The 27942-nt window shown below is 37.4% G+C and overlaps 1 protein-coding gene across 1 annotated transcript in view; it reads left to right on the top strand.

The window, feature by feature from the left end:
- The window catches only part of LOC139711121 (muscle-specific protein 300 kDa-like), a 311965-nt gene that overhangs the window by 53447 nt on the left and 230576 nt on the right, over window positions 1-27942 (top strand). Inside the window, exon 2 of the mRNA XM_071623037.1 lies at window positions 26738-26799. Coding sequence (XP_071479138.1) covers window positions 26738-26799 — 62 coding nt within the window. The remainder of the gene's footprint in view (window positions 1-26737; window positions 26800-27942) is intronic.

Below are 27942 nucleotides of genomic sequence, written 5' to 3'. Positions count from 1 at the left end.
TGGACAGGTGTTGTTTACAGCAGCCTCTGGTACACGGCCAGTAACAGCTTCTTGACTTTGTTGTCGTCTAGTTTCCAAGATATCTGGTTTGATGTCGCGATCATAAAATGTGTCATAAGATCACTCCTAAGGAAGTATAGGGCTCTTATCATATGACCAGGTAAATCCATTGTGGTAAGTAGACCAACTATCTGGGTGAGCTAACAAAGTAGTTTGTACACACTTCCCTCCTATGTCTATTGACATCACTAGAGTAGCTTGTCATCTCCATGGAAACAGGTGTAGAATGGAATGAGGCAAACCTCATTCAGCTTTGCATCGAGCCTACCTTGCATTCTCTAAGACCTCTAAAAACATTTCTCTTTGTTGTTTTTTAATCTAGAATTATGTACATCATATTTCATTATGTTCAGAAATTATTCTTTTTTTTTTCAATTTTTTCAGGACTTCCTGAATTATTTGATACAGGTAAATTATGCAAATTACTGATCTGATAACAATAAGGCAAGAAAGAAAAAGAAAAAAGAACAGTCATATACTACAGACACTTCGGAATGATCCTCGTTCAAAATGTGCCATTGTATTAGTACCGTGTGATATGTCTGTCAGTTATCGTAAACATATTTGACTGTTTTTTTGCTATGCATATTATACTTTTTTACATTTCTCCATATATGTACACACAAATTAGAGATTATAATATAAGATGAAAAGAAGTGGCATGTGTATAAACCATTTTGATGTACGGCACCTCTCTTGTAATAAATATTGAGCGTGCTGATCAATGGTGTTTGATCTAACCACCAGAAGAACAGTCAAAGGATGCCAGAAGCCAGTTTGCAGCTGCTCAAATATTCCATATTTAGCCTTAAGCCCTTGACTCTGTGCGACACCAGTGTATGAATGCCTCACATTGAGTGGCGCTCTGGAAGCATGGCTGTGTCAGACAAAGGCCTGCCGCTCTCATTCATTGTATGTGGATAGATATGAATTGTTTGCAAAATGAGAGCTACATTATGTAAGTGTCATTTCTAAACATTTCAAAGTAAGTCCATCATCAAATAGAGCAAAATTAAGCCTTTCCTTTAATATCTCACTTGTGAAATAACAAGGAATATTTTAGAAGTTATGATTAAAAATATCCTGTATTTTCTTATTATTGTCTTTGTTTTTCAGCAGCTTTAATCACAAATATCTCAACTTAATTAGAATGGATTTAGCTCGTTTTGTGATAAAACTCTTCATATGTTTCCTGGGCATATCTATACGGAGTAGAGACATACAACTGCAATGATTACAAAAAGATATTTAAAAAAAAAAATCTAGAATGGATTTTGTTGCTTTTTTTTTTGTAGAGGTTCATACCTGGATTATCACTCTTTTCAAAAGTGATTCTATGAATTTACGTATTTGAATTCAGGACAGATTTTATACCTGATATAGATGTTACTGTGAAATCATGGTATCACTCCTGTGAAATAATGTGCAGTGATAGATAAGACTAGCAAATGTTTGTTCTTAAAGGGTGTGTACAGTTCTGGTCGAGGTGTAGATTTAGCTTTTAACATTTTGCGAGATATTCAGAAACCACTCCATGAGATGTCAAAGAGCATGCAGTTCTAAGGGGTATCAAAAGTTTATTCGATGAAAATCGGTTTTGAAATGGTTGAGATATCCAAAAACAATGTGAAACAAAGAGATCCTAATAAAGTTGTGGCATGTCGCCTTTTATTATTAGCACTTTATTGGATATCTCAGCCATTTGAAAACCAATTTTCATCAAATAAACATTGAATCCTTTTTAGAATTACATGCTCTTTCATATTTCATAAGAGGCTTTTCATTATCTCACTTAGGAATGTTCAAAACATGAATCCCTACCTCAACCAGTACTGTACAGTCCCTTTAAGCACTAACAGAATTTCCCCAAAAATCTATGCATATCATGATGCATTCTTCCTACAACATCATTTTTGGTAAAAACTTTTGATAAGTGCTACATCATAACATTAATGTTTGACAATTTCTCATATGTGTAACTTCTGGTTATTTTTTGATATTCTTGTTGTTTCATTCTCACTTGGCTTTTGGTAATGTTCTGTTGGGATGTGGCAATGCTAATTTTTTCCGGTATTTCTATTTCTTTGAATAAATTCATGACACCCTTAAGAATTTATGTGCAGGTTAAGACCACAAATTCTGACTTCCCAGAACGCAGCTCCACTCTTTCACCAGACAAAGCTCTGAACACATTCACTGCAGCAACCTGCTTGTTTGCAGCTGCGTGAGGGAGCCCTCTTGATTAATGGCATGTGTGCATCCGTGCAGTGAAGCATGCTGTAATCAAGTGTTATTGGGTCAGCGAAGCTTTAGATTGTTCCCCTTTTCACAGTTTTTTTTTTTTTGGTTGTATATGCCGTAATTACAAGGGTATTTACCCATCTGAGTGCTAGGGGTGATTGCACTTGATTTTCAAACGCGGAATATAGAAGACGGCTTCAATTTGTGGAAATATATATTGTATCATAGCCCCATGCATTAGAGTTAATTGATATCACACAAAACTTCACTTCATGTGTGATTGTCATAATAGCTTGATGTTTTTGTCTTTATTGTTGCCATAACTCTTTATGCTTGTAGTCATCTATATTGCATGGTTCTCAATTTTGATAGGGATTTTCCTCAATTCTTAGAAAGGGGATAAGTATTCACGGTATGGTCAGAATTATACTGATAAACATTTAGGATTGATCGTCAAGTTCAAGTTTATTCTTTTTTCTCCATTGCGACATAACAAATACACAGTTTGTAGCTCAATGAGGCACAATGTAAGTAGAAGGAAAGAGATGACAATGTAAGTAATAAAAAAAAGTAGGTTACATTATACTTTCGATGAGGATTAAAAGAGTGAAACGTGAGTGATGAAAAATTAGGGGGGAAGAGATGGGGGGACCCACTAAAACGTGAAGTTTGTAGATTGTGGGCCCCTCTAGATGCAATGTTGATAGCAGTTGCCATCTTCATTCTTCCACTATTTTACAACTGCATGTGCTGTATACGCCATATATTTAGTGACTATAAATTTTCGTGAATCGGGACTTTCCGATGATTTCGCGAGTGGTTGAATTCGCGATCGTGGAGTATTGTACTCGGCGAAGAAATGAATACATGTTCGTCACATTCATATCGGGATCAGAGTCAATAATTTTTTTGTGTCTTTAATCTTGTTAATAGCACCTGATTCGCAAAATTCGCGAAGAAAAAACTCATGAATATTCAACATATACAGTACTTGTATGGCATCAACTTTTGCTCTATGAAATCATCTTAACAAAGTTATTTAACCAATCTTACAAGCTCATATTCTCCATATTTATTTGCAGCTAGATTACAACTACAATTTGTTGTGATCGTATTTCAAGTTTTCTCTTCTGTACAGTCATCAATACATTGAATTTTTTTTTTATATTCAACCGTTTATGGTAAAAGTGAGACACTTCTGATGTGTAGAACATGCAAATAAAAAAATTAATACTTTTGCCCCCAGTGCAACTTAAACTATTTTTAGCCATCTCAACTGCAGCATTGCAAAAGATATGAATATATCCATCCCTGACAAATTGACAAATTGGTTGTGTTTTGTGTTACAAAGACATGATCCCTCATTTTCATGAGCAGTATCTTCTTACTTTTGCTGTATACTTTACACAGACTATTAATGAAAATTACATGAACTCATGAAAGCCATGTACTGCAACTGGATCAGTATTCCTCTAGAGTTTGTAAGCAATTTATGCATGATTTCATGACTCTCAGTGTGAAATCTTGTGTACCCATGTTCAAACAGTTTATGTCAAGTGGCATGTTAGGAGGTACTATAATTACTGAGAATGCATCATATTTTGGGATGACTGGGATGATATGATATATTGAACCTAGTAATTGTCAAGTCTGACTGATCATGAATGATCATCAGTTTTGATTTGATTTGATTTGATTTATTCATTCTCCATATGGCAACATTTACAATTTTTTTCAACATAATCAAACATAATGATATACAAATATGAAACTCATTATAGCTAGTTTCAACAATTTCAACAATTTTGATTACAAATGCATTTAAGACAACATTACAATACATGTGTTACGAATTACCATACAGAACGGTCGCCAATAATAAGCTATAAGCTTGACCCTTTGGCAACCGATAATACAATACGTTAATGCAATAAAAGAAGGGGGTTATGCATGAGTTGACTATTAAAGGTGTTTCTGTGTATGAGCTTATTAGATTATCATTCTTTGAAGAAGAAAACTGGTAATAACGCAATGAGGTGTGCAATTTTAGGAAGCACAATCGTACGGCCCTTTTATAATGAGAATGACAGTTTGATTGATTCAATCTCATTAGAGAAATGAGTACGTTTCAACAAATTCAGTGATGAATTGTGGTCCTTTATTACACGAACCTGTGTGAGAACCAATCATTCTGAATTGATTGAGGCTACAATCGCCTTTACAAGCTGCTGTGCATCAAATCCAGATAAAATAGCGAGGATCTGGTACCTTTATTAGAAAATAGCACATCAATCTATATCATTAGTCATTTTCAAATAGCCATTCTTTTCTTCCATAATCTCTGATTGGACAGAGAGCAATAATAGAATTTACTGCAAGGCCTTGCTGTATGCACTTTTTCCTATGTCATGGTTTTGTTTTGTTTTGTTTTGTTTTCAATCTACTGGCATAGGACACGTCTACAGCTATCAGACTTTTGTAAAGAAAATTTTGATATTGATCATTTATGAGCCATGATTCTAAATTTCTATAAAATCTAATATGATTAACCAGTATCCTCTTTTTCCCCCTCCTCCTCTTTTTCCTTCACTGTGTTCTGTTTTCTCTCTCTATCTTTCTCCTTACAAGAGAGGTTACTTGTGTTTGTTTGTCCGTCTGTTTGTTTGTTTGTTTGTTTGTATAGGTCTGTATGTGTTGTGCACCTTTTATATCATATCTAGCAACTTGCTTCCTTGATGTTATTTAGTCTTTTTGTCCACGAGGAGACTGCAAAATACAAGCCTAGCTTTTTAGCATGTCTCCTCCATTTCCTGCAACTTTAGTTGTAATTCAATTTTCATTTGCTTTTGTAATGCGTAGTATTATTAACTTCATATATTTTTCTTTGTTACTACATTGTATTGATATTGTGTTATTTTGTGTATGAAAATGTTTTGTATTATCGGAAATGAAATCAATGAAATCAATGAAATTAATGAATGAAAATGATGCGAAAAGAGAAGCACATGGGAAAAAGAGGGGGTTCAGTCTGAGTTCATTGGAATATCATGTTAATTTACGATTTGTGATATAATGAACATTATGCCTTGGCTCGATTAAGTCTTACTGCTTCTAATAGGTCAAGCCTTAGCACAGATGTACATGTAGCTGGCACAGGTTATTGCCACTTGGTCTAATATCAGATGGTCTACTTCCCAGTTCGTCTAACACCAGTACGGCTAAACTCATTTGGTCTACTATCAATTTTGTCTAATGCCTGTTTGGTCTAATCCTCACTTGGTCTAATGTCCAGTTTAGCTAATTATCATTTCGTTTAATAACCAGATGGTCTAATTGCAATTTTGACTCTTTGGATTTTTTTTTGCCTTTTTATCTAATAAACTGTGGTATTAGACGAAATGGGCATAGCCCATCTGGAAGTAGACCAACTGGTAATGAGGCTAAGTGGCAATTGGACTATTAAAATGGTCATGAGCGAGGAACTGGTTGTAAATGAAACAGGATTAGACCATGTGGGTTGAGACTAAATGGCTATTAGACAGAGTGGGAGTAGACCAAGTGATAGATCACTGTTGTTACTGGTAGTCAGTTGTCGTGTATTTTGACAAGAGAGGGCAGCAAATATCAAAGGGCTGCTAGCACATCTGCTATTTGTGCACTCCTTGTTTATGAGCAATAGTTCTTGCTTCTTTTTTTTCACTATCACACAAGGGAGTTCATATAAATATTAATTTGTACATGAACATGTGAGTTTTGTCAGCCTTTTCCATTTGAAAATGGGAAAGAAAATTTGCAATACATTCAACAGGGCTGCACACTACTCTCTTGTACCAATTGGATCTTAATAGTTCTCTTAGCTGATAAATCACCTTTGTGCATAAAATTGATATGCAATATTGGAGCTCCTGATAGAGATTTGTGTGTGTGTGTGTGTGTGTGTGTGTGTGTGTGTGTGTGTAGGGAATTTCATTGAAGATAAACTAGGGAGATACTGTTTGAAGTTATCAACTATAAGTATTTCCATGCATTCAAGTATATCATGAAGACTTGCATGTATAGCAAAGTAAGAAAGTACTAAAATTGTGATAGATTTTGTCAAGTAAAACACTTTTTGTTTGTATGTGTTCTTGCTGCAGAAGTCTTGTTTTCCAAATTTTCTGATCATAGTAACTTTATTCGATTACATGAAGTTATGAATTATGATCACCTGCTTTTCACCTGTGAAATTTGGGATGAACTGTAATGGATTCATCCCTCTAGAGCTTTAAAAGGAAATACATTTGAAAAAGAAGTGCCGAAACAATATTAATCCAAGTAAGCCAAATATAATTACTGTAAAACACAATGTTTTCGTGGCATGAAATTTTTGCAAGTTACCTCTAACAAGCATATAGCGTGGACAAGAACTTTCATGTGCATTTTAATTTTGTGAATCTTTGGTCTTGCGAAATTCGCGAAATTAAAATTGGCGCGAACATTCCTCGTTTTACAGTACTCTGTGTTGAAAACTCTTAGATGAAAAAAAATAAAAAATAAAAAATTGTGATAAAAATCTGCATTTCATATCAAGCAATGTTTGCTACCCATAGATTGCGATGCCAAATTGAAACAATGATATATATTTTTTTAATTGTCCTTTATATTCACATAACTTCCACACTATTAGCTTTTGGTGGAAATTGAATCATAACACTCACTTTGACTGTGGATAGGGCTTATATAGGGCTGTTTTGAGCAATTTACCACTGGTACGTACCATTAAAGGGACTGTGCAATACTGGTTGAGTTGGCGATTCATGTTATGAACATTCCTAAGTGAAGTAATGAGAAACCTCTTATGAAATATGAAAGAGCATGTAATTTTAAGAAGGATTCAACGTTTATTTGATGAAGATTGGTTTTCAAATGGCTGAGATATCCCAAAAAATGATAACAATAAAAGGCAACAGGCCACGCCTTTTATTAGGATCTCTTTTTTTCACCTTGTTTTGGATATCTCAGCCATTTCCAAACCGATTTTCATCAAATAAACTTTTGATACCCCTTAGAATTGCATGCTCTTTGACATCTCATAGAGTGGTTTCTGAATATCTCGCAAAACGTTAAAAGCTAAATCCTCACCTCGACCAGAACTGTACACACCCTTTAAATACACATATGTATGGTGCACCCCATGTGTCAAGGCTTCTTGCATCCACATGGCACAACCAATCAAGGATCTTTTGAATTTAAAACAAATTGACAATTTTTGAAGGTGTGGGAAGACAAATTTGATTTCTTCAGCCAAAGTTGTGAATTCAGAGTTCATGCATTATCAGCGTTTCAGAAAACCTCACGAAAGAAGAATAGGCAGGGCAAAGAGAACTGAAGGCTTATATTTGTCAAGTGGACTCAAACACAAATACAAATTATTTGACCAAACCTGACCAGTAGAATCTTCTCGTCACGAAACAATTCATGTCAGCTACAGCTGACTGTTAGAGAAGCATAACTACTGTCCATGGTATGGTGAAATTGAATCACATTTTTTTTTGCACTGTAAAACTGTCTGTGCATTTGATTTATATGGCTTTATGTATTATGTTGTATTTCCTGCATTATTTGAGGAGACTTTCCATGTACTTATCGGCTTGTGGTTTCATGCATTATTTCAATGCATAACGGAATTTTGGTATTTGATTCTTGTGGCTGCAACAGCTTTCTTTTCTATGCAGTCCCCTAAATTAAATCTCATACTCTTTCACACATACAGACAGATAGACACACACACACACCTGTACACACATGCTCACACTCACGTTCTGATGCTGTATGATGATAGCATAGTTGAGAGTATCAATCACTAATTAGCCTCATCAATATCTTCTGGTCTTCTTTGCACTAGTCTTCAAATTCAGACCACTGTGATCCTGCTATCCAATGTCTGCTTCAAGGAAAAAAGAAAGAAAAAAAAAAAGAATTGTCATCAAGTATTCTCTGTGGGTCTGAATGTCAAAAGGTCATGTTACTCTACCCTGCCCATATTGTTCTTGTAACACTGCCCTTCTGCAACCGAAGATGACAGAGGATTACAAATTTTGATGGATGTTTGCCAATTGATTTTGGCTCCTTGGTCTAGGTTTAAAATCTGGTATGTCTGTTTTTTTCCTTTACACATAACACTTACAAACTCTTCCTCTGTCACCCCCCCCCCCACCCCCTTCCTTTGTGTGGTGGTCTTTACCTTACGACTATTTGATTACCCTACCGAGCCAGGCATGACACCATCAATATTTGAATGTGGATAGGATCACAGGATCAAAGAAGTTGGCTGACTATGAATGTAAATAATAACTTGAGGAGGAGCATACCCCTCTGGCGCATGCCAGGCTGAGAAATGTCAGGGCATCACGGAAGGGGGCAGATCTCTCGCTGTTCACAACCACTTCCTAGGACCAGGGAGGTGAGTCCCTGCTAGGACAAACACATGCATCTATAGATGAAGTGTTTACTGGAGGATACAACACCTTCCGTGTTGCTTTCTTTCTCAAGCACATCGTAACTATTTGAGCTATAACCTTTGGTTTACTGCTTCAATCCTCTCTCCTTTCTCTCTCCCTCTACCCCCCCCCCCCCCCCCCCCCCCCCCCATTTCTAATTCCGTCTCCGCCTTTGCTGCCGGTCTGTTTGACAAGTCACCCCATGACAGTAGTTCGTGCGGGAGTGCAGGTTTGATTGGAGTAATTAGGCCGCCATCCCAGCTATGCTTTGGAGCCCAGTTGGAACATTTGCCCAATTGATTTCCTGACTATAGCCAGCAAAAGGGGGTTGGCTGAAGGAGCCAAGATTGGCGAGACGTGAAAAACTCGTGCCCGCCGTCGGTGGAAAGGACATCTTAAAACAATCTCATCTCGTTGCCAAGCTCCCGTCTTGTTTTCTCCTCTTAAATGAAAAGACTCTGGAAGAGACGATGAAAATGTAGCGGCATTCCCCCCATTTCCTCCTTCCTCCACGTGACATGACGGGGTAGGGAGGGGGAGGGGATGGTGCCGCCCACTTGGTATCAAGTGTAATAATTTGTTACTAGGTTAGCTCCCAGCTGAATCTTTCAGTTTTGAGATTTAGAGCTTGGTTATTTTATTTACGTGGGATTGAAAAAGGGGAAGAATGGGGTGCATAGCGATATTTGGAGCAACTTTTTCGTTGTAACATGGCCCAAAGGAGATACCACCATGTTCGCAAGAGTCCAAGGAAAGAGAAGAAGGAATCAGTTTTTGTGGATATCTATGTCCTGGGTGAGTATTTGCAGTAATGTCACAGATTAAAACAAGAAAGTAATCTTCTATGGTGATTGTTGCATGATTGTGAAAAGAGTGGAGCATTATCCCACAGCGCAACATCTTGGTTGAATTTCCTGAGACTTCTCTTTACAAAGTATTCATTTTTGTAATGATGGAAAAAAATGTTTTTCATTTTTTAAATATATTGTGTGTCTTTGTTCACTTGTGAGAAACTATAGAGATATGGTGGAAATCAATTTTCATTCTTTATGAATCATCCTCTGATGTGTTATGGGAATGTTTCCATTTCCAACTTCTATTACGTTTTGACAGGTTTCTGTAGCTGATTTTCTCTTATGGTAGTTTATCAGAGTTGACATAAAGTCAAAGTGTTGGTCCATCACTTTTCCTATTTCTGCAGACTCCTTCGTTCACCATCAAGATGTAATACAGCTTGTGATTCTTAATCCAAGTTCAAAGAATGAAAATTATGTTTGCTTATATCACATGTTATGTGTTCATTCTCTTCATGATGATAAATATGAAGCACAATGAATAATGTCTAAAGTTGTGCAGGGTTTACTTTTGAGCCGAGTATAATTCACTGTCAGTTCTTCCCTTTACAATTTTGTCAGTGTAATCATTGTCAAAAGTACTGTCGAAAGTACAATATGTAACAGGTGAATGTTAGTGATAAAGTATTGACACTCCATCTGTATTACTACTTTTGAAGGAATGTGTTTTTAGATATGTACCATACAATTGCCAGTACAAACTGTAACTGCAGAGATTTTGCTGACTTACACAGTGGTGATATCTTTGAGGGGTGGGATTTTCTTTTTCTTTTCTTTCTTTAGCAATATACCACAGGGGGAAATTTATGCTTATAATTATATGACATATGTTGCTATATATTTCATATATACCTCTTTTTGTTATCAAATACATCCATAGTCAAGCCAGGCATATATATATATATATATATATATATATATATATATATATATGTATATGTATATATATTTTGAGGGGGGGGGGGATGGAGGGAAGGAGGTGTAACTTTCAAAGACAATTCATACTTTGGTTTAGTGGGCCCTACACTTTAATAGAGGCATAGAGGCATAAGCACTTCCATCGCCATGCTGGTTTGTTTTGTTTTGTTTTGTTTGTTGACTATATCCCATACTATATAGATGATATGATCTAGGAGAAATGAATATCACAGAGGGACCACACAGTACATAGTAGGCCTACTTGACATTCAAACTGTCAACTGATATACTTCATCACTGGACATTTGTCAGCTGTCCAAACAGGTGCGGACCACAGAATAGCCTGGGAGGGGCTGTGCTATGCACTGACCAGAGTTACCAGCTGGAATAGATATCGGATGTCCAAGAGTACAAATCTATTGCAAATTAAATGTGATTTGCATTTCCTCCATAGAGATGTCGTGTCAACTTCACACAAATTGACATGCCAGTTCCTAATATACCAGACCATGGACCCTCCTGTAGAGTCGGAAATCACCAAACCGAGTCAATTCAACACTTAAATTGATTGAAGAAAATATAGGGATTACAGCATTGCAAACTGTGAATAGTGATAGATTGTAATCTTTTGTTGAATTTTCTTGTTAAGTGCAAGTCGTATGCATTTAATAGCATATATACAGAATCTACAAAAATTATGATGTAAATATGTGAAGAAATAAAAACATCGACCTTTGAAGTTGTGCCATTCCTGTAAAACATATTCTGTCATCATTTAATTTTTTTTTTCATGCATGCCCTTTCAATTCATACTTCGAAATACATTCAAAGATGGAATTTAGTAACAGAATAGTGATGATGCAATATATTCGAATTTTTAAGGTTACTTTTGCCTCCAGTTTATACAACATGCAATATAATCATGATATCAAAACACATTATACATCAGAGTTGATATACTGCAATGAGTCTTCATGTGCCCAAATTCTCAATCAGACAGTCTTACCGAAGAAATTACAGTGTATATTCTGTAAAAAGTGTTCCCCATAGATTCCTTTTCTTGTTGGTGGTGGTGGTCACAATACCAAGGAATCTATGATAAAAACATTTTTGTTTGTTTTTGTTTTGTTTGTGTGTTTTGTTTGTTTCTTGGTGAAACCCACAAACTTTGGAGCATGTTTTTCCCCCTCCTGTGAAATCAGTTGTCAGTACCTGATGACACAAATGACTCGTCCCTAACAAAAAAGTCCTGTGGTACTCCCTGTGGTACTTGTCGGTACCACACAATGTACCACACACTTGTAATGTTACCACAGGAACTGTGTGGTACTGTACCACAGGCTTGTAGGGTACTCCCTGTAGTACTTGTCAGTACCACACAATGTACCACATAAATAAATGTTACCACAGGAACTGTGTGGTACTGTTTTACAGGCTCATGTGGTACTCCCTGTGGTACTGGTTGGTACCACACAATGTACCACACAAATATATGTTAACACAGGAACTGTGTGGTACTGTGTCACAGGATCGTGTGGTACTCTGGGATGTACCACAGGGCAGTACCACAGAACATTACCACAGGAAAGTTCCACAGGACAGTACCACAAGACAGTATACACACACATTGTCCTGTGGTATTTTGGGATGTATACCACACAACAGTACCACAGGACAGTACCACATGAATTGTCCTGTGGTATTTTGGGACGTACCACAGGATAGTACCACAGGACCGTACCACACGACTTGTTCTGTGGTATTTTAGGACGTACCACAGGACAGTACCACAGGGCAGTTCCACAGGATAGTACCACAGGCCAGTACCACAGGAATTGTCCTGTGGTATTTTGGGACGCACCACAGGACAGTACCACAGGATAGTACCAGAGGACAGTACCTCACGACTTGTCCTGTGGTATTTTGGGACGTACCACAGGACAGTACCACAGGGCAGTACCACAGGGCAGTACCACAGGACAGTACCACAGGAAAGTACCACAGGATAATACCACAGGACAGTACCACACGACTTGTCCTGTGGTATTTTGGGACGTACCACAGGACAGTACCACAGGAAAGTACCACAGGATAGTACCACAGGACAGTACCACACGACTCGTCCTGTGGTATTTTGGGACGTACCACAGGACAGTACCACAGGGCAGTACCACATGAAAGTACCACAGGGCAGTACCACACGACTTGTCCTGTGGTATTTTGGGACATACCACAGGACAGTACCACAGGAATTGTCCTGTGGTATTTTGGGACATACCACAGGACAGTACCACAGGACAGTACCACAGGACAGTACCACAGGACAGTACCACAGGACAGTACCACAGGATATTACCACAGGACAGTACCTCACGACTTGTCCTGTGGTATTTTGGGACGTACCACAGGACAGTACCACAGGACAATACCACAGGGCAGTACCACAGGACAGTACCACAGGAAAGTACCACAGGATAGTACCACAGGACAGTACCACACGACTTGTCCTGTGGTATTTTGGGACGTACCACAGGGCAGTACCTCAGGATAGTACCACAGTACAGTACCACACGACTTGTCCTGTGGTATTTTGGGACGTACCACAGAACAGTACCACAGGATAGTACCACAGGACAGTACCACACGACTTGTCCTGTGGTATTTTGGGACGTACCACAGGACAGTACCACAGGGCAGTACCACAGGGCAGTACCACAGGACAATACCACAGGAAAGTACCACAGGATAGTACCACAGGACAGTACCACATGACTTGTCCTGTGGTATTTTGGGACGTACCACAGGACAGTACCACACGAATTGTCCTGTAGAATTTTAGGACATACCACAAGACAGTACGACAGGAATTCCTGTGGTAATTTTCGATGTATACCACAGGAGAGTACCACAGGAACTGTCCAAAATCCCACAGGAAAATCATAATATGGTGCTATTCCACACAGAAGTACCACACAGCAAATTAAATTCGTAAGTACCACAGAAAAATGCTAAAGGGTATTCTTTTTTTTTTCTTAACATTTTATACCAGAGGACTATCACATCAGGAGAATATCAAACAGCAGTACCAGACAGGAGTACCACACAGGAAAATTTTAAGGCAGAATCAACTGAAATTTATAACAAAAATACAAACAAAAAAGCACATATTAATATTCCTCAATTAATTGATAGATGAGTTATGCTGTGAATCATAACAATTGATTTGCCATTACTTATCCTGTCCTATACTCCTGCAGTATTACCTATTTAGTGAAAGTGCTGATGTAAAGCATGAGAAATTTCATAAGGACTTCTGTGGTACTCCTGTGGTACTCCTGTGGTACTCCTGTGGTACAAATTTTTACATAGCTCATGAATATTCATAAAAAGCACTCTAGATTTTAGAAAATACATATATGACTTAAAAAGTCAAAGTATTAATGATGGAACCTACTTTGAACTTTATGAAAGATTGTCTAATTATGTTATGTTATTCCCAATATCATAGATATTGTTATGAAAGTGTAATTTCATATCTTGATAATAAAGTATAATCGAGTTAGTAACCATGCCTTAATGCTTTACGGATAGACGGCCATATATATATGTACTGAGAGGGTCGATGGCTACCTAGGAATAGAATATGACTATATAGATCTATTATAGGACTAGATTGGCACTTGGCCATTAGACTCTCGTTTGAGGTTATATGTTAGGAGTAGGACAGGTTATTAAGTAGGGCCATGTTTGTCCTAAAATCCATCACTCACCTATCAGAAATATTCCTTGAAATGTGGCTAAAAGTCTCCCAGATTTTTTTTTTTCGATCTATCCTGTGTGGTACTCTCCTGTGGTACCATGGAAATGCTGTGTGGTACTGCCCTGTGGTAATGCTGTGTGGTAATGATCGACCTGTGGTACTGTCCTGTGGTACTGTCCCAAAATACCACAGGACAGTTCCTGTGGTACTGTTCTGTGGTACTAGTCCTGTGGTATTGCCCTGTGGTACGTCCCAAAATACCACAGGAATTCCTGTGGTACTGTCCTGTGGTACTGTTCTGTGGTACCGGTCCTGTGGTACTTTCCTGTGGTACTGCCCTGTGGTACGTCCCAAAATACCACAGGAATTCCTGTGGTACTGTCCTGTGGTATGTCCCAAAATACCACAGGACAATTCCTGTGGTACTGTCCTGTGGTACTGTCCTGTGGTACTTTCCTGTGGTACTGTCCTGTGGTACCGTCCTGTGGTAATTACCACAGGAGTACCACAGGACTTTTTCGTAAGGGGTGCACCTCAAATTTTACAGGTGATAGCTACTGTAACTATTCATGAAATGAATAAAGGCAGCCTCTCTCCCTCTCTATTATTCAGTGAGGGGTTATTACTGCAGGCAATATGCTCTTTGGTCTAGACTAGACTACATAAGACCGATGCCGTGGAGGCATTGAGTTTCTCGACGCTCCTGAAATAGGCCAAGTATCAGGTGCTGGCTGTGATAATTTGTCAGCAAATGTCATGTGAGAACTGGCGCATGCATGAACACATGACGTCAGTGTCTGCCCCCATGTGCAGACTTATGGAGGGCAAAATGGTATGAACCTGAACCCGTACTTGCTCAGCTGGTCAAAGTGTTACCAAGGAAGTATTGCACAAGATAACTCCTCGGTGTTTCCAACAACATCCTCCTAAATTACCACCTATCCACTTTTCCAACTAGACATATCTTATAGATGTGCATACTTATTTTTACTCACTTACCCACTTGAGAAATCATATTATGTATCTAACAGTTTCTCTCTGTCCTACATATTTTAAAAATCAGGCAGAAGCAATCTAATTGTCTAATAGACGATTTCGGTTATGTATAAAGTTATGTATGAAAATTCATGGCTGTTTCATTTTTTCTACAGCCTGGTATTGAACCATTTTCTTTCCCCTCCAATTAAGGTTCTTAGGTAGAAATTAACTTAGCATTAATCAGTCGTTGATATGTATGGCAAGCCTTCGCAGCAAGCTATTTTGCTTGTGAAGGCAGTCTGTCATGAACAGAGCATGCATGCATAGAAATTGAATAAATTACAGAGATGGTCTATTCTGGACCCATTTCGTCACAAATTTGCTGTGATAGCAACTCTTGATGCAATGGCAAGTGTCATTATTTTCAAGAATTCTGCTCCCAGATGAGCCGCTGCAACAAGAAGTTACCTACCATTCTAGCAAAAATTACTATCATAACATACACATTGTATGTTATGAAATGGGACTGTGGTGTGGTGATGCATTGTGGGATACATGGAAGTTAGAGGTGAACAAACTTACTATGTCTCTCTCCATGCACAGAAAATATGTTCATCATTGATTGGTTTATATCAAGGATGCCATCTGCTACTGAGCGCAACTGATGATTGATTTCTGACGACAAGAAATGAAGCAAAAGTTGTCCAATCAATGTGAAAATAGTGAGCATTGCCCTTCAATGTTCAGACATGTTTTGCACATTACACCAACTACATTCCTTACACCTAGCTGTATCGTACATGAATAGTGTATCTTTCTTGCCATGTATTCTCTGATAACATACACATTCTGAACTGTCATCTGCAAAAGCTGTAAAACTCAATAATATCCTTTATATTTATGGATTTTCAAGTTCTGTTTTGTTTTCACAATTCCCTCTCATCCTGCAGAGGGACCAGCAAAAGGAGTTACTTTGATAGTGCACACTCATTATTAGAGTATTTCAAGGTAATCACTTACATTTGTATGGAATCATGAGACCTTTGTCAAGTATATCTAGTTTCAATTTCAGAATTTGTAAAGCCTCTGAATTGGTAAGGTTATGAGTCTTAAATTGGTATAACACATGAAGAGTATATAAGTTCCTTTTTTCTCTTGGTTTGTGCAGATTGAAAAAAAGTTTTTGACCAATTCTATTGGTCTACTTCTTCACTCTTTATCAATCTGAATTTCATATAGCTGAAGATCTTATATGATTATGATGGAAATATATGTAATGGTGAAATGAAGTTTATAAATATTGTGTGTAGGCCCTATGTATTTAAGATATCAACAAAGAAAAAAAATCAAATGTATGTGCGTTTTGGGGGATGTTTTGTACAACCTAACGGCCCCATCTTACAAAGCACTGCAATTATCAATCTGCAAACTTAAGGCAGTTACCCTTTTTTTCCCGGTTTTGTACATTCCCACTCTTTACATAGCACTGACTACTGGAAGCTTGTCATTACGTTGTAATTCTTATGTAAATATAACAAATAGATTGAACAAACCGGACAAGGCAGCTTGTAAGAGGGAATGATTAACATATTGGTGTCAGTGTGACCCATGCTGAAATGTTTGGTGATGTAGTCTTATCTCAAGACCCAAAATATTCTTTTTAAAAAGTCATAATCACTTTATCTCAGAATATCCACAAGCAATATATGATCGTGTCAAATCTAACTTAGAAGTGTTCTCAGCATAAACTTCAATGCATAACAAGTGAAGAAGAATACACTGCTTTATTACAGTGATTTGCATACTCTTCAAAAGTCCATCCCGAAGTATCTGCGTTCTTGAGAGACACCCTGAAAGTCATGTGTAAATGTCTAGAAACATGAAGCTCAAAGCATATTTACAAGGGTTTCTTTGTCAATATTTGAATCACATGTAGTGGCAGTCAGTGGTCCAATTTACATAGTACTCATTCATGGCATACTCATGTTAGAATAGATTGCAACATACTTACCAAAGCATTGGATAACCAAAATGGCCATGTCTGTTTGAAACAGCCCAATATGAACCAACCACCTCCCCCCCCCCCCTCCCACATTAGTGTAATAGCATGTTAAGAAGAGAATAAATTAAATTCTGTAATCCAAGCAGGGAAAAAAAGTTCTGGAATGCTGTATTCCTGTGCATGTTGTTATGCTGCACGCCATGACTTCCACATTGCCAGATCAAATAACTAAATTTGTTTTTGAAAGGCATGGTAACTGGTTAAGGTCAAGAACTCAGTAGGCCTGCAAGGTGGAGGAGGGGTTGAGGGAGCAAGGCATCAGTCAGCCTTCTCGTGTCCTACTACCAGTCAAAAGTAGTCCTCCACTCAAAGTAGTATTTAAATCTTTAGTTGCCTCTGGCAATCCCTTTGTATATGGTACCAAGGTCTTAAAGGCATAGTTTACCATTTGCAGATGAAACAAAACCAAGCATTAGTGCTTCAAAATAGTTCTAAAATGTGAGTTAGGGATAGAAACAACTGATGTAAAAATTTGAACCAGTATAATTGATGTTAAGTACCGGTATACAAAATGTGAACAATAATCATAATAAAATGTTTCCAGACTAAACTGTCTACAGTTATGGTTTAATGAGAAAAATAGTGATATCTCCGTATATTTTAGGCTTTATTGCAAAAAATTTATATGATAGGATGTTTTGTGATACAACTGGCCTACACATATGCATCAAAAGTGATATCTTGACCATTTTTAAAATCACTGCTCCCAAAGGTAAACAGGACCTTTAAGATTGCAGGCCCTATAGGAAGTTCAAGTGAAACTGTTTGCTTTTTAGCATTTAGGAATTTGCTCTTTGAACCTGCATACAAGCCAAATTTTCCTTGTTTGCTATCTTGTATGGCATGCTATTCTGTTGATCCCATAGGAGACATTCAGCAGGAAGGCTTATGCTGCAGCACTGCCATGGGTGTCAATTTGATTGCATCATTTCTTTATTCAAGAAAATGTTTATACATAATATAGTGAGCAATATACCAGTTATATTTATTTTTTGGTTGTTGTTGATGGTATCTGGTGGTGATTGAATTCTTTTAGGGTGTACTGAAAGGAATGTAGGCATTCAAAGTAGTACCTCCAGCGTTCACACTTGCCATTGAAAAAGTAATTTTTCTGTTGATAGGTATGTCTCTGTTTTATGATTGCTGTGATGTGAAAATTTCTTTCACATTGTAGTACACCATATTAATGCTCACGGTGGATTTGAACCAACAATGGCTTAATTGCATGTTTCAAACTGTTCTTAGATTCAAATAGTCCTGAAAGAATTAATTTGTTGTGAAGTAAAAGGGTAACAGTATCATGAGGAAAACAGAGGTAAATCTGTGAGACACAATCTTATATCTCCAAGCCAAAAAAAAAAACAAAACAAACGCATCCCCTATCAGTTTATGAAATCTCCATGGTGTTACAGAGGATCCACCCAGTAACAAGTCATATATGACAGTGATCTCGATAGGTGACTGTGTATGTTTTCGTATGCCCCTTCTTTGAAAAGGAAAGACAGTTATAAGCAGTCATTATTTGGTTAAACGTCCTTGCTCAGTACACATGTCCAGATTATTTTCATGTTCGCATTTAGGGCAGCTTAAAAGATTAGTATTATTTGTGAGGCTGATCATGTCATATTTTGCAAATTTGCAGAAGCCTGAACAAGTTGAGTGTACTTTAGTCAAGAAAGAAAATATTTTAACTCGCAGTGGTAGAAAAATTAAGCATCCAGTGATACTCGATCTCTAGTAGTTATATATCACAATTGTTTGGTCGTATATGGTTCATACGATTAGTTAACCTTGCTTGTCAATTTGTATATTTCACTGTATATATGTTTAGTAGGTATAGACTATTTTATATACATCATTGTAGTATATCACAAATATGTATTCTTTGATATTGTAATGACCATATCTTGTATTTATGTGTTGTACTCTCATACGCCGGAATGGGGTCGGAAGATTCGAATAAAATCTAAATCTAGAAAAATCTATCTATGCATTCCTGAAGTACAAATCCAATTGAAGTAATTAATCATCAGACAAGGCCACTCACTAGTTGTAAATTAAATAACAAATGCATAGAGATGAGGACAGCTATATAAAGATATGAAAGATATCTGAGACATACAAGCTATAGGCCTACTCGAGCAGATGCATGCCATGCTTCACTGCAAAGGGCAAGTGAGGATAAATCATGCAATCCCCTGTTTACGTGGTGGCCATGACGACAGCTATGAGTTGCCTTGGTTACCAGACCCCCCTAAGCTGTAATAGGAGCCAGGTCTGTGGAATGTGGAAGGTGCTGGCTCAGAACCCAGGTCAGGGCAAACTTGCTGAGTGCCCTTGTTTAAAGAGCGCTGAAGCAAAGTTTTTTTTTGGTCTTTGACATTAGGGGGATAGTTTGCAGGCTTTTTTTTTTTTTTTTTTTTGAGAATTTTGGCACCGTGTTGTCACTGCTACCCAAGGTGTTATTGATATGGCATCTTAATCTTTTGTTTTAAAGAAATTTGAGCATGTATTTCCCTGTTGTTGTTTTTTGTTTTCACAGTGATATTGGGCACAAATAGTCTGTATTGTTTAGGACTTTCGATGAAATGGTTGATTAACTCACAAGACAGTGTTATAAATTTGTATCTTCTATAAATTGTCCAATCTTGATATTGGTTGACTTGATAGTTTTTTTTTTTCATGGTAACATGGTCACAAATAATCTGTTTTGTTTTGGACTTAATGAAATGCTTTATTAACTCACAAGTGTTATAGGTGTGTGTCTTCCGCCAATTTATTGGTTGACTTGTTAAAATGTTTCATTGCCATTTCTATTCAGTTCAATCCAGCTGCATTGCATTTTCAGCAGAACTTTGTTTAACAGAAAAAAAAAAATAGCACAGCTACAGTAAGGAAGAAAGAAGATTGTGAGAAGTATAAGTGTATTTACAAAAAAGAGGAAGTATGATCTATAAAACACTTTGTTTTAGAAGTGTCATGAAACAAGATTTTTGTAATCCTGACATAAAATTCAATTACAGTATGGCTTGATCCCAGTCTTGTGGGTTCTGCACAAAATGCTTCCCCTTGCTTTCTGTGTTTCAAACAATGATAGTCGTAAAGAAGGATTTCGCATTGAATTATTACTGTTAACAGTTATAACTTGCTAATTCCCTCCTTCCTTTCTCCCTCCCTCCCTCTCTCTCTTTCTCTCTCTTGCCCTCTCTCTCTCTCTCTCTCTCTCTCTCCTCTCCTCAGGCCCCCCCCCCCTTGTGTGGAGGGGTTCGACTGTGATATAGTAAAAGTAGATCTTGTGATTCTTTTGAAATCCATGCACCGATGATTCCTTTGTCAAGTCTGTGGGTCAGAAAGAGATGCAGACATGGGAACAAATACCCAGAACAAAATCTGGCCTCTTTCTTCGTAGGGCCAGCGTAAAATCTTGAATGGCTGCCCATCCAAGCCCGATGCCTTACTCAAAAGATTGTTCCTTTGCTTTACTCACACCCTTTTTTTTCCCTTTAAACCAAATTGCATAAAAAGCGAGGTACCACTGCTACAAATAGATGCACAGCTCACTCATCTGCGGGCTATTGATAATAAGTAATGAATGCATTCTCGCGCACAGCATCTGCATTAAAGGCAGCAGGGGAAAGAGGATGTATCTTGGTGGCATTATTGTCAAAGAGTCATACAAATCTACCCTTGTGGAAATGATCGTGGCTTGTGTGTGGATTTTCTGCAAAATCTAATTTTTTCTGTAGGATTCATGAGGAATCGATAAAGTGAGGTGAACCCTGGATGCATAGTTTGCACCATTATGCTGTGATTTGCTCCACATTGTAGAATGCAAGAATATTCAAGAGGAGAATATTGCAGCTGCCTGGATGGAAGTATGAAATTGTAGGTCGCTTCTTCTTGGAATGTTGGAAGGAATTCTCCGTCTTGAGTTGACCTGTCTTTGGAGACCTCTGGGGTTCCAGCGGAGGTCACAACAAGAGGATTAGTGTGCTCTCTCTTGGAGTTGGTGTTTACATTCACGTCTGTGTGTGTATGTGTGTGTTCGTATGTGTGTGTGTATGTGTGTGTGAGAGAGAGAGAGAGCAAGATTTGGGAGCGTGAGCGTGGGGGCCCTTGAAGCAGGGACACCACTCGAACATCAAACAGCATTCGTGCTGTCATCCGTGCTCAAGCAGGCATCATTCTCTCTCGCCTTCTCTTTGGTCGGAATATTATATTTTGGAATATTGGTCCTCTCATTCCCTCGGCATGCGAAAATATGGATGAGTGAAACAAGATGTCGGATGTCAGATCTATCGGAAGGAGATTGCAACGTGAGTATATATTTGAGTTGATGATCTCGTTCCGGGGCTATACATCAGACATTATTGGTATATTACTACTACCAGATTCACAGCTAGCTATAGCTAGCGTGGCTGACAACCTGCACCCATGGCATCCCTGTTTGCTTTGAGGTCTGGCCAAAGCAGTATGTTCCCTCTCTCTTGTACACAGCCACTACTATCCAGTGTTTGCGAGTACATAGTCCATCTTCATTGTTGGCATATATATCGGTGGCTGCTATACATGGCACATCAATTCAGAAATGTAATCACTGCAGATAACAGTGGACTATATCTCTGTTGTTGGTTTGTGCACATCCTCCTTTTGAGTACCTGTATAAAAGCATGGAAGTCAGAAATGGTCGAGACGGTAGACTGTAGTAGTGTTGAGGAGGTACTGTACTTTCTTCATCCTGCACTGCCCTTTGGTAAATCTACACTTCAGTCTACATGAAATAGGGTAGAGTTGCTTGATACACCCAAATTGCAGATGATTTCAGGTTGCAACAAGTCTTTATGTATGGAACAAGACAGAAATATGACTGCCTGTATTTTGTTTGTTTGGTTGTTTTTTTTTTAAAGTGTGACTGTACATGTATAGATATGTGCTGCCAATTATGCATTTGCCATGACAAGTTAATGTTAGGATTTCTGAAATGTATGATACCCATTGACTGGTGACATGCTGAATGTAATATCAGAATTGCTCACAATGTATGCGTGCTGTCTATATCCTCATATTCAGAGAGATGAATGCCTCACTTTACAAGTGCAGAAACTGTTCATAATTGTTCTCTCATGTGAAAGGGAATTCAATCTATAATGCAGCAGCCCCCTGACATGTTAATTTGAGTCTGTTCAACACTGATCACACCAATGCACAGTTCTACAGTTGGCACGATATAATATGAGCAACACCTACATACAGCGCACTCCCGTTATAAAGAACATGGTTATAACGAAATTCCAGTTATAACGAAGGAAAGATTTGGGTCGTAACATTATCCGCATTATGTTTTTTATTGTTTATTTATTCAGTTAAAACAGAATTTTGATATAACGAAAGAAAACTGCTGGTCCAGAGGACTGTATAACCAGATGCATGGCTTTATGATATCAAATGCTGCATATAGATTTGAAGCTAGGTATATATTTGTAAAACACGTTTTACAGAAATTATACACAGTCACAAAAAGCCAACCAAATTTAAAAGGCAGATAGTGTACATAATATGTATAATTGCCATTATAGCACTGCATGAAGATAGATCTACATGTACCCTACTGTAATTGCTATGCATAGCACAACCTTACCTGAGATGTGGACACCTGTAGTGTTTTAAAGATAATGTTACTTTCAAAGATAAATCAAATATACTAGTGCAGAAAAATATAAGAAATATTTTGTTGTTATTCAAGTGTCCCTTCACTGCCCTGGCTATCATGTTTACAATGTATACATATCACACATTCAAATTGTGTACAATTAATGTTTTATATGTATTATACTTACGACATGGGATGTAGCAGTAGACTAATGATTTTTAAAGCAACTAATAGGTACATTAATTAAAAAAAAACCACTTATATTATATGGTATCATCAGTCCTTCAGAGTAGATATGGAATATTCTACAGGAAGTTGAAATAGTGATGCAAAAATTCATTGATTGGGCCTTCATTGTATGGAATGACAGTGGTAGAATACATAGGAGGATTTGAGCATTTATCAGAGAACCAATTAGAAGAAAACCTCATGGCAATAGATTTTGCCATGGCAACATCTGGTAGGATTGAAGGTAGATCTTCTTGTATCAGTAGTCACTGTGAAATCTGTGTGATTTTAGTATTTCTGATAGTTCTATATCTCAGGTGATTAAAAGAAGATTTATTTATTTTTTATAATCTGGAAATAAAATTTTTCATGGCGAAAAATTCATATTTTGGTTAGAAGATGCTGGCGATCAGGGAGGCATTTCATGAAGCAATTTGTCAGATATCTCGTCTGACAAACTGTTAAAAGCTACTGAAATCCTTGCTTCTGATTGGCTGAGAGTAAATTTTGTCCGACAAGTTGTCGAACAAAATGCTTCATGAAATGCCCCCCAGGTCTGGAATCTTCCTCTGGTCAGATGAAGAGGAACATATGGTTCTCGTTAGTTGTCCCCATGAACACTGGAGCTCCACCCTGCATGATGTCATTCTTTATTTCTTACAAATTGATGCTGTTGTCATATTAGTAAGGGCTCCATGGAGGGAAAAAATGCTTTCAGAACACGAAGAAGTTGAAGTTTATGAAAAAAAAAATGAGTATTTTGTGTTAACTCAAGGGATGTTTGCTATGTGTTACATTACATACAATCTTTGATATCAAAGTCAGCATTTCCTGTAACTGACAACCTAGAATGTCTGTATTGGTGTGAACCATATTTAACATGACACGTCCACTTGTACCTTGGACCAAGCGACATACATGTGCATTAGTAAAACTGGAACCATTCTTGTTATGTGATAATACTTGTGCAGTAAGTTTCATTTTGTGGCCACAAGAATATATACAGGTAAGCATACCAACAATTTGAAGGGCACAATGTTCATTCAACCAGCATTGGTGTATTGATGTGTGTATTAGAGTGTGAAACACACCTTTGATAGGAATGACACTCCATAGTTGCAGTACCTCGTAAAACTCTACAGAGTCCCATTTCTACATAAATCATAATCCATACGAATAAAGCATTACAAGCCTTTTCAGTATATGACATTTATAGTTTGTATGTATTTTGTTGGTGATGTCCATTAGAGATCCTAAGGTGTGAAATTCTACATGGAGTGTTATTTTCACAAGCAGGTATTAATTGCCAGTGTTATAGCTCCTCCCGTGTTGATATAAGCCACAGGTTATATCATGCTGAACAAACATCCCTCAGCTAGACTTCCAGGCAAGACCTGTCAGACGGAATTATTTGGTCATCACTCAAATGATTCCATAGGCAGTTAGTCCACCTTCCTAAATGTCACGGTAGATGAATATGTGCATATAATTATGTGAATTATGTTTTCATTGCCTGGACTCTAATGAGGAGCATATGATCTAATGACATTTTTTGTTAGTGTCCCTGAACAACATCAAATTTGTTAAGAATGTGCACTGGCTGTGGTAAAATCATGATATGCAACGATAGGCCTCAATCAACAAAATTGGAGTGGTTGCTTCCGGCGACATGCGGGGAAAGCAGTGAATGACGATGAAATGCTTTGCCAATTTCAAACGTGGCTGTGATGTGTATTCATGCTAAATCAGAAAACTTTGTGAAAGCATTAACGAAGTGCTGGGCATTTATTTATTTTTTATTCAAAGTATAATTTCAATGAAGTTATATTCTGAGAAACATAAGGGGAGCTCTCACTAATTGTTATGGCAATAAAAGAAAATTCTATGATTCAGAAATACCTGTAAATTTAAGTTATCCACATCTACTTTATATCAGGCAGAGTGAATATTCTCATGAAAACCTTGAAAAATTTCATTACCTTATTGTTGTATCAGCAGGGTACAATTATTGCTCTAGGGTAAGATACATTGATTGGATGTAAATTTCAAATTGATACTAACATGATAGAAGTTGTTAATTGCAAAATGCTTGCTATAAAAAGGTTTCATGAATTGAAAAACAAAACAAAACATTCTGTCTATGTCTGGGATTGGTGTTGTGTTCAAGAAAGCTTTGTGGCAACAAAAAAAAAGTGTGCACTGAACACATTTTTTTTTAATGAAAGTTTGTTAAAGACATAGCTTGATATCGAGGAACATTGGACAGCATTGAGCATTGTGTATGTTCATAGGAGAAGTGGAACATGTTCTCCTGATACCAGCTCCCACATCAGACAATGAGTCATCAATATGTAGGTTGCCATGGCAACCAGATGCAATGTCTCCATGGCGATGCAAATCCTGAAAGGCTAAGGTACCCAAGAGAGTTCCCTGCTAATAGGTTTCGATACCAGTATAATGAGCCTGGGGGTGTTGGATGAATGGTTTTTCCCAGGAATAGTGTAATCCTGTAGGGTGGACCTGCTATATGCATATTTTAAAGGCTCGACCTGCTCATATTCCACTCGTGCAAGATCTGGATTTCTGAGATTTTTCATGTACAGAAATATTGTGTGCATGGGTGGTTCGTCACAAAAAATCTACCTGTGTGTCTGTTACCCTCTGTTTTTTCTTTGCTTCTTCTTTTAAGAAGTTTTGATCTACACAAAGAAAAAGTAAAGGAACATTTCATTTTTTGTAAGAGGTGAAAGTACTGAGGCAATTTGCTGTACTGTTGATTCAGTATTAAAAAAATGGCATACTGAGGCTAGACCTCATTGGTGGTTTTTTTTTCTTATCTTATAATTATGTTGATTTTGTTTCACTATCATTTCACTGTCATTAGTGAAAATGACTTTGCATTTTTAATGAATTCTCATGTTAATGACATAGCTGTTAAAAGTGAACAAGCACAAAAGCTTAGAAATGCATTAGAGCAGACCTGTGTATTGTAACGAACTAGCAAGATTTATTTTGCATAACAGGGAATGGTGTGCAAGTAATTTCATAGTGAAAACCCAGGTGCTGTGGCATTATTCCTATCAGAATCATACTGGCAGTCATATTGAATGATATCTCATTTCATGTAATACTAAAAAAAAGTAACAATCTATCTGACCAACATGTGCTGTCGTATGATAGATCAGAACAAAACTGAGATATAGTAAATGACTAGTTTTCATCAACACTCTGTGCAACATGATGGTATGTATTCTGAAATTGTGATGCAGCAGCTCTGCATTTGTTTGACTTTTTCTGTGATCAAAGAAAGTAATAACTAAGAGCAATAAATGATAAACATTTTAGATACTTGTTTGCTCTAATAGATGAGCAAGAGGTGGTACAAAAAAAGACTTGCAAATTGAATGTATAGTGTCTCTATTCTTTTTGGAGTTCTTAAAGCAGAAATAAACAACAACAACAAAACGATAAACTGAAAATATTTTGTTTGATTGTTTTCTGTTACAGATGAGCAAGAGAGGGTGCAAAAGAAGACATTCACAAACTGGATAAACTCACATCTTGCCAAGGTAAGATTATTATTTTGTTTCTCACTCGTTGCGTTCTGATGATTTTCGTAGCTTGTGTATTGCGTTTTTTGTCTCTCCCTCCTTCTTCTCTTCACGCATGATCCTTTTCCAAGCCGATTTTTCTCCTCATGAACGGTGAATGTTTACGTTGATTTCTGCATTTTCTCTAGCATTTCTGGATTTTGCATACTGTACCATTCTCATTGCATTCAAAATAATGCATTATTTCATGTCGCGATCAGGATTGCGACCCACATTTTGGAATTCTTACAGTGTGAACAGAAATAACACATTATTTTGTGAGATTTGCTTCGCGATCCAAGTCACAATACCTTGTGTGATTTTTTGCAAATAGTTGCAAACCTGTACAGTGAGAATGGTGACAGCAAAAAATTTCATAATTTTATAACCCACAATGCAGTGCATGTGATGCTCCTTACTATTTTTACCAGATGTAGTGGTGCGCCATGTTATATTGAATTGGCATTGTGACATAGTAAGCATACCATTCCTGTACATGCACTCGTCAGCTCTTTGCAAATAATCACGACCCAAAAAATGTTTGTATTTTTTACAGTGAAATGCTGACTCAAAAATTTTCGACCCTGATAACTATCCAAATTTCAAAATATTTGCAATGAGAACCAGTTCTATTGTTTATATTGACTTTCAATCTTTGTAAGTGGTAGATGCTGTGTGCTAACAATGACTAAGAATCAGTGGTGAGCTCATAATGTTAAAATTCAGGACATATTTCAAAACTGTCTTGCGAGTCAATTCATTGCCCATGTAATCCTTGCTCTTCTATGAGTCCTTTCATTCAAGGTGTTGTACAATGTAGCCCATATGTATGGTTATACTCTCAAAAGATTGCAGTTGAATTAAACTCCAAAACTCCACTCATAGCCATGATGAAGCATCAGGTGGATTTATTGAGCCTACGTTATCAAGAAATTTTCATATGTTGGCTTACTCAACCTTTTTTTTTTTTTAATTTGAAAGGCTAGAGAAGTTTAAGCTGAAATGTGATATGTGCATATTGAGCACAAATGGGCATTTTCATACAATGATATTTGATAGCAGTCAGACAGATATATCAATAGTCCTGAGCTACTGTCTGCATTATTCTGGTACCTCATATAT

This window comes from Diadema antillarum, unplaced genomic scaffold (assembly GCF_040938485.1).
Source record: "Diadema antillarum isolate AM-2024a unplaced genomic scaffold, OU_Dant_1.0 seq00001612_RagTag, whole genome shotgun sequence".
In the NCBI taxonomy this organism is placed as follows: domain Eukaryota; kingdom Metazoa; phylum Echinodermata; class Echinoidea; order Diadematoida; family Diadematidae; genus Diadema; species Diadema antillarum.
Note: the sequence above shows the minus strand (reverse complement) of the source record. Positions and strands in the feature narration are given on the sequence as shown.